Source organism: Camelina sativa, chromosome 15 (assembly GCF_030686135.1).
Source record: "Camelina sativa cultivar CO46 ecotype springtype chromosome 15, ASM3068613v1".
In the NCBI taxonomy this organism is placed as follows: domain Eukaryota; kingdom Viridiplantae; phylum Streptophyta; class Magnoliopsida; order Brassicales; family Brassicaceae; genus Camelina; species Camelina sativa.
Genome location: NC_141894.1, coordinates 8,637,075 through 8,650,341, shown reverse-complemented (window position 1 = coordinate 8,650,341; position 13,267 = coordinate 8,637,075). Strand labels below are relative to the sequence as shown.

The following is a 13,267-nucleotide window of genomic DNA, read 5'->3' as shown; positions in this document are numbered from 1 at the left end:
TAATTAATAAAGGTATACAGAAAATCATCCTTTGTGATACAAAAAAAAATACTAGAACATCAAATATTCTGATACAAAGGGAGTATACAAAACGGAACTAATATGCGTTACGACATAAATATAAATATTTTCCATTTTTTCATATTATGACGATCATCAAAACATTTCCAATCATTTGTTTTTAGTACAAAGCTGTTTATGTATAAACTTTGAATATATTTATGAAAAGGAATTGGTAAAAAAAAGAATTATTATTGATGAACACGTAAACGAAGGCAGGTAGGAAATGTAATGGTTTTTTTTTTTTTTTTTTTTTGCAAATACAGCTTCTAATAAAGTTGTGGGCACTCTTGTCTTTTAGCGTACATGATTATAATCTTCCTTAATCAATTATTTCTCATAGTTGCCCAATCTTGTTTGTTGCCTTCATCTTCGCATAGAACTGATGTGTATAAAAATAGGCATGACCATATATATTGTCCTCTATAACCATATTTACTTAGAGAACCAATCAGTTTAGTTTAAGACAAAAGCATATAATCAATCTACTGAGCATTATTGGTTTAAGTAAATCATGGTAATTAATATGGTTGTGTGATGACGTGATTGTTTTAGAGAAGAAGACGATCAATACGACTTCTCTCCTGATAGTGTGTTTATATTATATTTGAGAGCTATTTTTTTTTATTTTGGGAAAAATTATACGTATTTCAGTAAATTAGTAATATTTTTATTTATTGTGTGCGAGTAATATCGATATTTTGTAATAATAATAATATTTTCTAAACTTATTTAATTTACATATTTTTAAATTAAGGGTCTGACTGGTCAAATCTAATGTTTGCGGTTGCGAAAGATTACGGAAATGAGCGATTCCGATTTCAAGTGTTATTAAGTGTTTTGAATAACTGGTTTAACGTTTTAAAATAGATGAGTTTGCGGGAATTTTACGACTGGCTGAACAACTGATGCAATAGTGGTTAAAACATAATAAATGTAATATATAATTATATAAATGTTTAAAACACCAAAGACTTTATTAAACTTGATTTATCATTAAAAAAATTAAAACGAATTATTTTAAAAATAAATAAATTATTAAATTTAAACTCTAATCCTCTTTTCTAAAACTAAACCGACCTAATTTACTTACGAAAAAATATATATAATTTATTTTCTTAACTTTTTTTTGTTTTTTTTCTTTTAATTTTATTATATTTTTATTTTAATTTAAAATTATTTTTTAAATATAATATAATATGTATGGATTTTGATCAGAAGTGGATAGAATGGATAATGGCTTGTGTATCTTCAGTAACATACTCTGTCTTGATCAATGGAACCACTGTTGGTTTGATACAACCAGCTAAAGGGATCAGACAAGGTGACCCTTTATCACCCTACCTCTTTATTTTATGCGCTGAAGTCCTTAGCCATCTAGTTGAACAAGCTGCAAGTATGAGGAGACTTCAAGGCATTAAAGCAAGTCTTGGTGGACCGTCGATAACCCATCTACTCTTTGCGGACGACTCTTTATTCTTTACGTTAGCAAACGACAAATCTTGCAAGACCCTGAAAGAGATATTTGCTGCCTACGAACACGCATCGGGCCAAGCTATCAATCTTAACAAATCATCTATCACGTTTGGAAGTAAGGTCAGTCACCTAACCAAACGTAGAATCAGGAACATTCTTGGTATTCACAATGATGGAGGTGGTAAATATCTAGGTTTGCCTAAGCAGTTTGGCAAGAAAAAAGCAGAAATGTTTCAGTACATTTTAGATAAAGTAAGAGGGAGAACTCAAGGATGGAATAAACAGTTCTTATCCCAAGGGGGAAAAGAGGTGCTACTTAATCAATAGCTCTTGCAATGCCAATATATTCGATGAACATCTACAAACTTCCAAAAGAAATTTGTGAAGAAATAGATGGCATAATATCAAGATTCTGGTGGGGATCCACAGATGAACACAAGGGTATGCATTGGTTTGCTTGGAACAGAATGAGTTTGCCTAAAAGAGAGGGTGATTTAGGTTTCAGAGATTTGGAGCATTTTAACATTGCAATGCTCAGCAAACAAGCTTGGCGAGTCCTCCATCATCCGAACTGTCTAATGGCTAGGGTCCTCAAAGCTCGTTATTTTGGTGACACTAATATTCTCAATGCTACAGATAAATCAAAATCTTCTTATGTCTGGAAATCTATCTTGCAAGGAAAAGAGTTACTGAAGAAAGGTATGAGATTTCTTATTGGTGATGGGTCATTGGTTAATGCGTGGGTTGATCCTTGGCTACCAACTCACCCTCCGAGGGCACCAAGACCCAAGGCTAATGACACGGCAAATATGTGGGTTAAAGATCTACTCAACTCGGACAGAACAGGTTGGAATGAAGACAAAGTACGGGACCTAGTTCATGAGGAGGATGTAAATGCAGTTTTAGCTCTGAAAGTGTGCAGTGAAGCAGAAAATGATCTTCTAGGATGGCATTATACCAAATCGGGTATCCACACAGTTAAATCCGCATACTGGGTTTCAACACATACTACAGACGAAGTTGTTACTCCCCCTCCCGGAAATGTCACCATAAAAACTGCAATTTGGAATCTTTCTACATCCCCAAAGATAAAAACATTTCCTCTGGCGTTTAATTTCTGGTGCATTGGCAACAGGGGCACAGTTAAAAAGAAGGCACATTAGTCAACAGTCGCTTTGTAAACGATGCTGCACTGAAGAAGAAACAACCGACCATCTGTTCTTTGGCTGTGAATATGCTCAAGCTACTTGGCGTACATTAGGTATTCCGTGCACAGCTATTTTGGATCCATTGCTTAATATAGACGACAAACTGCAGATACTGTTAAGAATCAGTGCAAACAAAGAGATTGAGGGATTCATGAATCAGCTACCTCTATGGATATTATGGCGCCTTTGGAAAATAGAAACATCTTAACTTTCCAAAGGAAGTATATACATTGGAAAATATGTATAATACAGGCAAAAAGAGATGCTAGAGAATGGATCGACGCAATGCTATTCAATAATAACCTCACAGAGACACGGAACAGAACAACAAACTCGTTTCAACATCGACAGACGTCAAGAATAAACCCAGATTGGATCAGATGCAGCTATGACGGTTCTTACCGAAATTCAGAAACAAGGTCAGGGGCAGGTTGGATTTTACGAGATAGTAATGGGTCATTTATTGAAGCAGGGCAAGCAGCAGGAGCTATTACAAACAGTCCGCTGGAAAGTGAACTTCAAGCTATGACTATGGCAATGCAACATGCAAATAACTTGGGCATCACAAGAATTCACCTGGAAGGAGACAATCAGGAACTTACTAATCTCCTCAACAACAAGGGATTAAACTTTGCAGTATATAACTGGATTTGTGAAGTCAGGAAATGGAGCAAAAAATTTGACAGGGTCACCTACAACTGGATTCCAAGAAAAAACAACAAAAAGGACTCGGAAATTCTCCTCTACACTATTATCGTTATATACCAAACTTTCTGTTTCCCCTGTTACATTGTGAAGATTCTTTTCATCATTAATAAAATAGATTGAGTTAAAAAAAAAAATATAATATAATATGGGCGAATTTGCGTAGTGACCAATTTCTGATAACATGTTAAGAATATAGCACACTAAATCGAGAAATTAAGTGGGTAACCATAGCTCCTGTCGAGATTACCATTTTAGGCCCAAGTGGCATACACGCGCATGCAAGGTGGTGGTGTTTGGGGTGGACGTGGCATGCTACTCGGCTATGTTTCTAGTGACCAAGCTTAAATGGAATTATTTCAAATCATTAACATAACCGTGAGTTAATATTTACAGTTCAAATTTTAAGTTACAGAGCAAAGAAGAACCTGTTCTTTCTTCCTTAAATAGAGTATTCAGGTCGCCTTAACGGGCAGTAAAAACTGGAAATGTATTCAACTACTTCTTTAGGAAGGTCCATCACTAGTTTCGTCTCAGCATCTTCTAGTAACCCGAGCAGGTTAGGCTTCACGAAAGCTAGTATGTTACACCGAATCGAAACTGACAACGGTCCATCGCATACCAGATGGGGTTTAGTATCAGCTTTGTACTAGGGTTTAGTGTTGTCAAATGTAGGGTAGTAAACCGTTTCTTCAGCAGTCCTGTGTTTGTATAGTTTCGTCGCAGAAACTTGAACCCTATAGTCCTTGATATGAAACAGTCTATGCCATACTTTTACACTTGGTTAATGTGAGGTACTAACCCCTACAAGATCATATATTGACAACCCAAACGTAGAGGTTAACATTTGTGGATCCAAACATTTCTGCCAAACCGTAAACAAACCAAAACCGCTTAAACACTAATCAATTGGGGTTTAGTGACTACTTTGCACTAGGGTTTAGTGTTGCAAAGGCAGGGGTATCAACCTTCTGTTTATCAAAACTGTGTTTGATACAAGCTCTATATCATTCAATACAAACAATTGTAAAACCATGCTGGAACCAATTGTAGTATCAGCAACATACATAGTTTAATATCAAACAGTATATGTAAAACATTAACATTGATTAATGTGAGACACTAAACCCTACAAGATAATAATTTGCCAACCATACCAAACAATTAACAAGTCTTCTCTAAGTGGTCGTCTTAACGGGGCAGTAAAAACCTGAACACACTATCAGGGTTTGTTACTACATACATTGTATATAGTATAGAAAAAGTGAAAATGGTATGGTTCACTATAGCGATTAATATGGAATAGGACAACAATAACAATTCCATTAAATTCATTGAGCCATACAGGTTTCAAATCCACGAAACGAAAAGTATCAATAATAAGGAAGAAGGAATCAAAGTGTACTCAAACTAAACCGAATGGTCAATCATGAGACATCAAATATTCGACTACTCTATTGCGACAAACAGATACTCCACATATTACAGTCGTTGTGGAGTTGGAGAAAACCACATATTACACTCGTTTTAGTTTCGAGACGAGTCACAAAACACCCAATCGGAAACCCTGACAACTACTACACCCCCTTGCCGATAATCTATTTAATGGCAATTGACGCCGGTTTCTCCAAGAATCGTCGGCAAACACCTCGATTCCGTTTATATCTCCTGGACTCTGCAAGTAGTTTCCTCGCCGTCGAGCTTCTTTTTTTTTTCTGGAGCGGCGTAAAACAATATCCGCGGAGAGGTGTAACACGTCAGCCCTTGCTTTAGGCGGGATGCGAGACAGACGTCTTTTCGACTTCAACAGGGTATAGATGAAAGAGAGAGTAGGCAACTGTTGATCATGCAACAGGGTTAAAGAGGTAAATAATATAGAAAATATAGTCTGTATGCACTTTTAGTGGTTACAATAGTCAGTTGGTGAATTATAATTCGTTTTATGGGTATACGATGCAATTCCCCATATGTATATTGTTATATTTTGATTGGTTAATTAGGTTACGGTGAATCGAAAATTTTCCTTATTTATCTGTCTCACTCAGCCACGTATGTATGCATCTCTGATCTCTGAAGCAAGAGGCGGAAGGAAAAAATTAGAAATCTGTAAACTTTTACGGAGGAAAAGAAAATGTTTTTTTTAATTATATTTTATAAGGTTACATCGATCCTCAATGTCCAATCTTCCAAAGGATTTTTCGGATCTTCCAAGGGATTTGGCGGAGGAGGTGCTCTCTAAGGTGGTTCCGGTGACATCTGTGAGAAGAGTCCGATCTACTTGCAAAAAGTGGAACACTTTGACCAGACGTAGGAGCTTTAAAAAGAAGCACCTCGGTGGTCAAGCCAAACTAGCAGCAAAGAAAAGAGAGTTTATGGTGGTCGTGATGATGGATTTTAGGGTTTATTTGATGCGCGTAAATCTTCACACCAAGGTTGAATTTTGCATAGAACGTCAAGGTACACTTATTTTCCCCGACGCTTCAGATCAAATACTTGTACGTCAAGTCTTTCACTGCGACGGTTTACTTTTATGCATCCTGAAAGACAACCCTAGGCTCGTGGTTTTTAACCCGTATTGTGGTGGGCAACCCCGGTGGATCGAGGCCACATATAGTAGTTATCACAGATGGCAGAACTTTTGCTATGCTCTCGGATACAATAGCAGCACCAAATCCCACAAAATCTTGAGTTTATTTATGTCTGATGATCACGAAGGACCCGAAGTTGTTGAGTTCAAAATCTACGACCTTAACTCTTGTGATTCTTCATGGAGGGTTCTTGATGTCGACCCTCGACAAGACTGGGTCATAGTTTCTGATAGCCGTGGTGTCTCTCTCAAGGGAAATACATATTGGTTTGCTCAAGAGATGTATTCAGAAACCCCCAGCCAAGGAGACTTTAGTTTTTTAATCTGTTTTGATTTCACAAGAGAGACGTTTGGGCCGCGTTTGCCTCTGCCCTTTGTGTGGTTTCCTGAAGATACTGTGACTCTATCTACTGTTAGAGATGAGCAGCTTGCTGTGTTATTTCAGCGTGAAGATTCATTACAGATGGAGATCTGGGTTACAACTAAGATTGCTCCCAACTCGGTGTCGTGGAGCAGCAACTTCTTCTTATCAGTGAATACAAAAGTACTCACCACCGTTGATGATGAGGCGTTTATGTTTACGTATATGTCGTCACAATTCTTCATTGATGAGGTGAAGAAAGTCGCTGTGGTTTTTGATAGATGCAAAGACTCGAGGATGATGCGCTACACAGCTTACATCATTGGACAGGACGGATCCTTTAAAGAAGTCGATCTTGGAGAATCTCTAGACCAATTTCGCGCACCATTTGTGTGCCCTTATGTTCCAAGTGCAATGCAACTTGAATAGTCCATGTTACAATACCTATAATCTTTTTTTTTTTCTTTCTCTTTTGTCATCTTCTTTGAACATTCATTTGTCTCTCATCCTTCTTTCTGTTTTCCATATTTGACTTCGTTTTGCTGCCTTGGGTTAGCTTAATTTCCTCCTTGTGTTGTAGTACTGTAGGTAGACTCATTGCAAAAGCCTCTTTCATTTTTCATGTTGGTGTTCTTGCAAATAGGCTGCTCTGATGTGCTGATTTATGTACAGCAGAGTAGGCTGCGTTTAACTTTAAAATTTGCAAAGTACGTTTGCTTAGATTTTGAGTTTCCCATTTTAACTTTTTTGTCAGTTATCATTTTTAAAGAATGCAAGTGGCTGCTAGGCTGATACGCAGAAGATTGAATGATTTCTTGGAGTTAAGTTTTGTCCTTTGGTACTCCCTGTTCTTAGTGCCCGTTGCTCAATGGTTTCTGTATAGGATCGTACAAAATGATGCAATGCTTCTTCGAACCACCATGAGTTGCTTGATTTTGATATTCAGCTACGGTTACTCTATGATGACATTTTTACATTTGAAACTCCATGAGTAAATTTACTTCATGAGTTGGTAAATTACAAAAAGCATAGCTGATGCGTACTTCATGAGTAAATTACAAAAAAAAAAAAAACTGAACGAACCCAAGTAAATTTTTGGTCAATTTAATTCGACATGATTAATTGTTGAGAAAAAAGAAAAAGAAAAAGTAAACCGAATGTTCATAATCTATATATATAAAGTTACCTTTTGTCACTCCTGATGCAGCCACCTCAGCTGTCACGTCAGCCACTTCTTCTTTAATTTAATGGGCTTTATAGATTTTAATAAGCCCTTTAAACAATCATACAAATGACAAACTGATCAACTAAATTTCATCTAAAATGTGTAGGCCCAACACTATTTCATTCAAATTTTCTAGACCCATCACTATTTTTAAATCCTATGAATTCAATTTTTTATTTTAAAATAAATTTAAAATATTCATTTAGTGCATATTTTTTGTTAATTATAATTAATCGAAAGTTTAAATAAAAAATAATTATGTAAAATAAATTAAATATTAAAATAAGAAAACAATACTATAATTTTTCATTAGTGGTAATAATATAGTTAAAGATTTCTATTAAACTGATCATAATTTAAAATTTCAAATATCAAAACAAGGCAGTCCAAGCAACACTTTTAAAGAATCAAGGAAATACAACTAGAAATCAATTAAAATTATTTGGCAGCACTTCACAATCCATCACCAAAGACAAAGACGCAAAGAGATGAACACACATTTAATAAACTAAAAAGATTCAGATATATGAATGCCATAATCAAATAACCGTAACACAAAATTATATGAAAAAGACAACCGAAGAAACAAAAAAACAACCCAGACTTTATAAAATTACAGCAAGATAAACAAGAAAATTAATTTTCCCCAAAACACAACTCACATCGAATCGAAAAATCACTCACAAGACAAACGGAAAAAACAATTACAACAAATAACACAAAACAACTCACAACTTAGTTAGGAAACCTAAATAAGCCAACATATTTTCATATAAACAAATTTGCAACCCAATTGACATTCACCTTTAACAAAATCAACAAGGGATAATCAAATATCCCCAACAAATGCCAAGCGAGTAAGGAATCAACCAAATATGCAAACCCCCCAAAAAAAATCAAGGGAAAACGATTACGATAGGAATGGCTGAAAAAAACGATTACGAGCATCAAAGACATAAGTTCAATCCTCAAACAGACCTCTAGATCGGAAAATTGCTCTTCTCCTATCCGTTCACGAGGACATCGGATTTTGAAAAAGAACAAATCAATTTCAACTCAATAACATACAAATAATGGCCGAATAAACCCACAAATTATAAGCCTTACAGAGAAATTGGGCCCGAATGAATCAAACAAAAAATAGCCTAGAAAAGAGAAATGTAAGTTATTTATTTTATTTATTTTTTTTTAATAAAATCCAAAATATTTTTCACTCCAAACACTAAAACATTGACAAAAAGATTACTCCAACAGTTTACAAAATACATATAAAAATATTAAATAACAATTCAACCACAAAATGGAAAATAATAATAAATTAATGACAACTAACAGCTACAGCAAAACAACAACTTCAACTAAACAATGTTAACTTCTAATAATAATTTTTTTTTAAAGCATTATAAACACACAAGATGATCTCAACTTTTTCTTTAAAAACCGCAAACTAAATTATACTTACTGCAAAACATATTTTTATTAAAATATCCAACAAAACAACATAAGCAACCAAAATTAAATACAAAAACAAACGTAAAGATGAATTTACAAAAACCAAAAAAAAATATACAAAACAAAACTCGGAATACACTTTAATCTAACTACCGCGCGTAGCGCGGGTCGATTGCTAGTCATATACATAAAACTAGGTTTCACTATCTCCTTATTGGTGCATTTAGCATTTCATTTCTTAAAAAATATTATTTATTTATAATTAAATAAAATGTAATAATTTACATTAATCTATACTTTAAATATACACTTTACTACTAAATTGTAACTGAAATTACATTAATTATGAATTGACTATTTTTTTCTATTCATTTTCATTGAAACAGACTATATATTATAATTGTAACTCTTATTATATTAGAAATGTAACTTTCATCCATTGAAATTCTATAAATAACCATTCTCACATCATCATCCATCATATCTCAAATTCTAAGTATTTTCTTTGTTTTGTTTATGTTCTTACATGGGTTCAAAACTCATGGTAAGAGTGTGATTATATATTTTGTTAGATTTATTTTATATTTCAGATGATTTTATAGGAAATATATTTAATTGATACTTAAAAAATAATTTTGGAATTTGATTATTCAATGTTTTAGGTAAGTTTTGAATATCATAGTAAATTCCATTTTTATCATTAACAATATTTTTAAATAAGTGGTATATTTTGATATTGTATGATTTGAAATAATAAAGTGTATTATGTTCATTTTGGAAATTTGTTTGTTATATATTAATTTTTAGGGAGAATTTCAAAAATACATCTTTTTCAATACCACTCTTTTCAGAAATACTATTTTAAAAAACTTTATTAAAAAAAAGCATCTCAAAATTTTTTCATAATTTTATAATTATTACATAAACTAAAATTAATTAACATAACTAATATAACAACTAGTAACTAGTAACTAAAGAAAATAGAGTGGATAAAGAGAAGAAATGTGCAAAGACTAAGCATGAACCGTGCATCACTCACCACCGAAGAAATGGCTACTTCTACGAACTGATCCACAGTGAATTCAATTACCACTAGCGCAAATAGTTATATATAAATGTGACCGAATAAGACTCACCGGCATTAAAAAAACTCACACTACAAAGTACACCAATTTTTTTCTTTTATACGCCAAAGCAGCGGAGCTAGGAATTACTCGTATAGGGGTCAATAACTTTTTAATAACCAAAATCTATTGAAATAAAAAATTGGGGCATTCTCAAAAATGCCCTTTTTTCCATATTTCTTTTTAAAAATACCCCTTCATGTTGACCATTTTTAAAACTACCCCTCTTTATATACAAAATGACCAAATTACCCTTTTTGAGTGACAGTAAGAATGTACAGTCATCAAAATCAAAAATATTTTCCCGCCAAAATTTTTTTTCCCGCCAAAATCGAAATATTTTCCCGCCAAAAATATTGAAATTTATACCTTTTAAAAACCTTGTAAATGCTTTTAAAAAACTTTTAAAAGCGTTTACAAGGTTTTTAAAAGGTTTTTAAACATATTGTAAACGTTTTTCAAAACCTTGTAAATGCTTTTAAAAAGCTTGTAAATGCTTTAAAATGTTTTTAAACACCTTGTAAACGCTTTTAAAAACTTTTTAAAAGGATTTAAAAACCTTTTAAAAATTTTATAAAAACTTTTACAAGGTTTTTAAAAACATTGTAAAAGGGTTTAGAAGGTGTTTAAAAACCTTTTAAAAATCCTTTTAAAAACCATTAAAAAACCTTTTAAAAACCTTTTAAAACCTTTAAAAACCTTTTAAAAATCTTGTAAAAGCGTTTACAAGTTGTTTAAAAAACCTTTTAAAACTCTTTAAAAAATCTTGTAAAAGCCTTTACAAGGTGTTTATAAGGCTTTTATAAGGTAGAAACCTTATAAAATCTTTTAAAAACCTTGTAAATTTTTTTTGGCGGGAAAAATTTTGGCGGGAAAATTTTTTTTTTCGAAATTTTTTATCAAAAGTTTTTTGACAAAAAAGTTTTGGCGGGAAATTTTTTTTGAAAAATTTTTGGCGGAAAAATATGTCAGAAATTTTTTGGCGGGAAAATTTTGTTTTTCTTTTTATTGAATAAAATAATTTTCATCTAAAGGTAAAATGGTCATTAAAAATTAAAAGAGGGCATAAATAAAAATGGCCAGAAAAGAGGGTATTTTTGAAAAGGGGTATATCAAAAGGGGCATTTTTAACAAATTCTCTAAAAAATTTAGTGGAGGTCAATAAACATATTTGTAACTATTTTATAGGGTCAATATGCATATCTTCATGATTTTTTCTGATTTTTGATCTAAATATACAAGTAAATTATTATTTTTTGTAAATCCATAGGGGTCAATTGACCTCCATGCTAATACACTGTCTCCACCACTATGCAAAGAGAAACATTAATACGACAAAAATAAAATAAAAAGTTGGATTTTTCTCGCTGAAATCAGAATTATGGGTTTTCTCTCGCCGGAATCAATGGCTAACTTTACGAATCTTTAAAATCTAGATCTGATTCGGACCACTACAGATACCGATATGAATGGGACTTGGTTCCTCAAGCTTGGAGAACGAACTACGCATCAAACTATTTGGTAAGCACAAAAAAATTCACAATATTTACTTCTAATATATAAAAGATAAAGATACAAAAATTGATTTTAGCAAAACAATATACTTGATTTGAGGGTATGTTTGCAAAAGAGTATAGAATAAGAGTATTTTTGCAAATACATTTATATTATATATTGAAAATAATTATCAATGATTTTTATTTAACTATTAGTTTAGTTTTAAAAATGAAAATTAACTAATTATAAGAATGAATACATAAGAGATATATAGAAAGTATTTAGATATAGAATAATATATTTTTAATTATTAAAGAACATAAATGATTTCATATAATAATTTATTATTTTTGATTTTGTTTTTGGTTAACGGGGGAGTCAATGATGTCATATAGTTTATGTATTCTTCTATGCTTCATGTAGCTAGGCATCTTTTTATTTTTCTAAATTATTGTCAATTATTATTTTCCAAAATTTCTATAAAATTCTTAATATACATATATATTATAAAAAGTTACACTAGCGTAATAAAATCTTGCTTCATGGAGCATTATTGGTTTAAGTAAATCATTCCTTTAACCACTTTCACGGAATCAATACAATCTTTAAAGCTTGAGTCTATGACTATGATATTTTTATTATTGGCCAAAAATTAAGCCAAGTTGAACGAACAAAGAAAACGATGTGGGCCTCTGGCTATGGATACAAGATGAATGAGTTGATTTTGAAACAATTGAAAGGAAGAGCCTTTGTGATTTGTTTGTGAATGAAGTTGCAGAACCTTTATTGAATGGTCACCATCACTTCACCAGGCTAGTAACTTAGTTAGAAACCATACTCTCAGTCTCCTTCACGAACCCATCTCTGGTCCAATCTTTGTCGGATTTCAAGCCTCTCTTCTCGGCTTTTCTCTGTTCAACAAAGCTAGCTTCTTTCTGTCTCTTAACTAAATCTGTGTGTGTTGTAAAGTACTGCAGCGAATGCCTAAGGCAACAACAAACAACATGACAAAAACTGCTCAGCAAGGGTAAAGAAGGATATAAAAGCCAATAAGAAAAGTTGTTCATACCCACTGAAGTCTTCACATGACCATAGCCGTGCATCATCACACCAGTGCATACCTTCCAACAAAAAGCACGACAGCTATAAGAACGAAACAACACATAATTACCTTTTGCCGAAACAATTATTGCCGAAAACGAAGAGTACAAAACGGAACTGATATGCGTTACGACATATATATACAAATATTTTCCACTTTTTCATATTCAGACGATCTTCAAAACATTTCCAATCATTTTGTTTTTAGTACAAAGTTGTTTATGTATAAACCTGAAATATATTTATGAAAAAAAGAACTGGTAAAAATAGAATTCTTATTAGAATTATCAATTTATCATTGATGAACACGTTAAAACGCAGGTAGGTAGGAAATGTAATGTTTTTTTTTTCTTTTTCAAATACAGCTTCTAATAAAGTTGTGGGCACTCTTGTCTTTTTGCGTACATGATTATAATCTTCCTTAATCAATTATTTCTCATAGTTTTAAGCCCAATCTTGTTTGTTGCCTTC

The 13,267-nt window shown here is 32.7% G+C and overlaps 1 protein-coding gene across 2 annotated transcripts; it reads left to right on the top strand.

Moving 5' to 3' along the window:
* Positions 1-5,608: 5,608 nt before the first annotated feature.
* Positions 5,609-6,826, top strand: LOC104748282 (putative F-box protein At3g23420). 2 transcript variants are annotated; one of them, XM_019236878.1, is made up of 2 exons: positions 5,624-6,223; positions 6,464-6,826. In XM_019236878.1, the coding sequence occupies exons 1-2, from the start codon at positions 5,624-5,626 to the stop codon at positions 6,824-6,826; spliced, it is 963 nt and encodes a 320-aa protein (XP_019092423.1). The 2 variants fall into 2 exon arrangements, with proteins under 2 accessions (XP_087343048.1, XP_019092423.1); XM_087486922.1 differs by having other exon boundaries at positions 5,609-6,826.
* The last annotated feature ends 6,441 nt before the right edge of the window (positions 6,827-13,267 follow it).

What these genes read in the sequence shown, in the direction of transcription:
- LOC104748282 (XM_087486922.1), top strand. Translation starts at nt 5,624, where the DNA reads ATGTCCAATCTTCCAAAGGATTTTTCGGATCTTCCAAGGGATTTGGCG.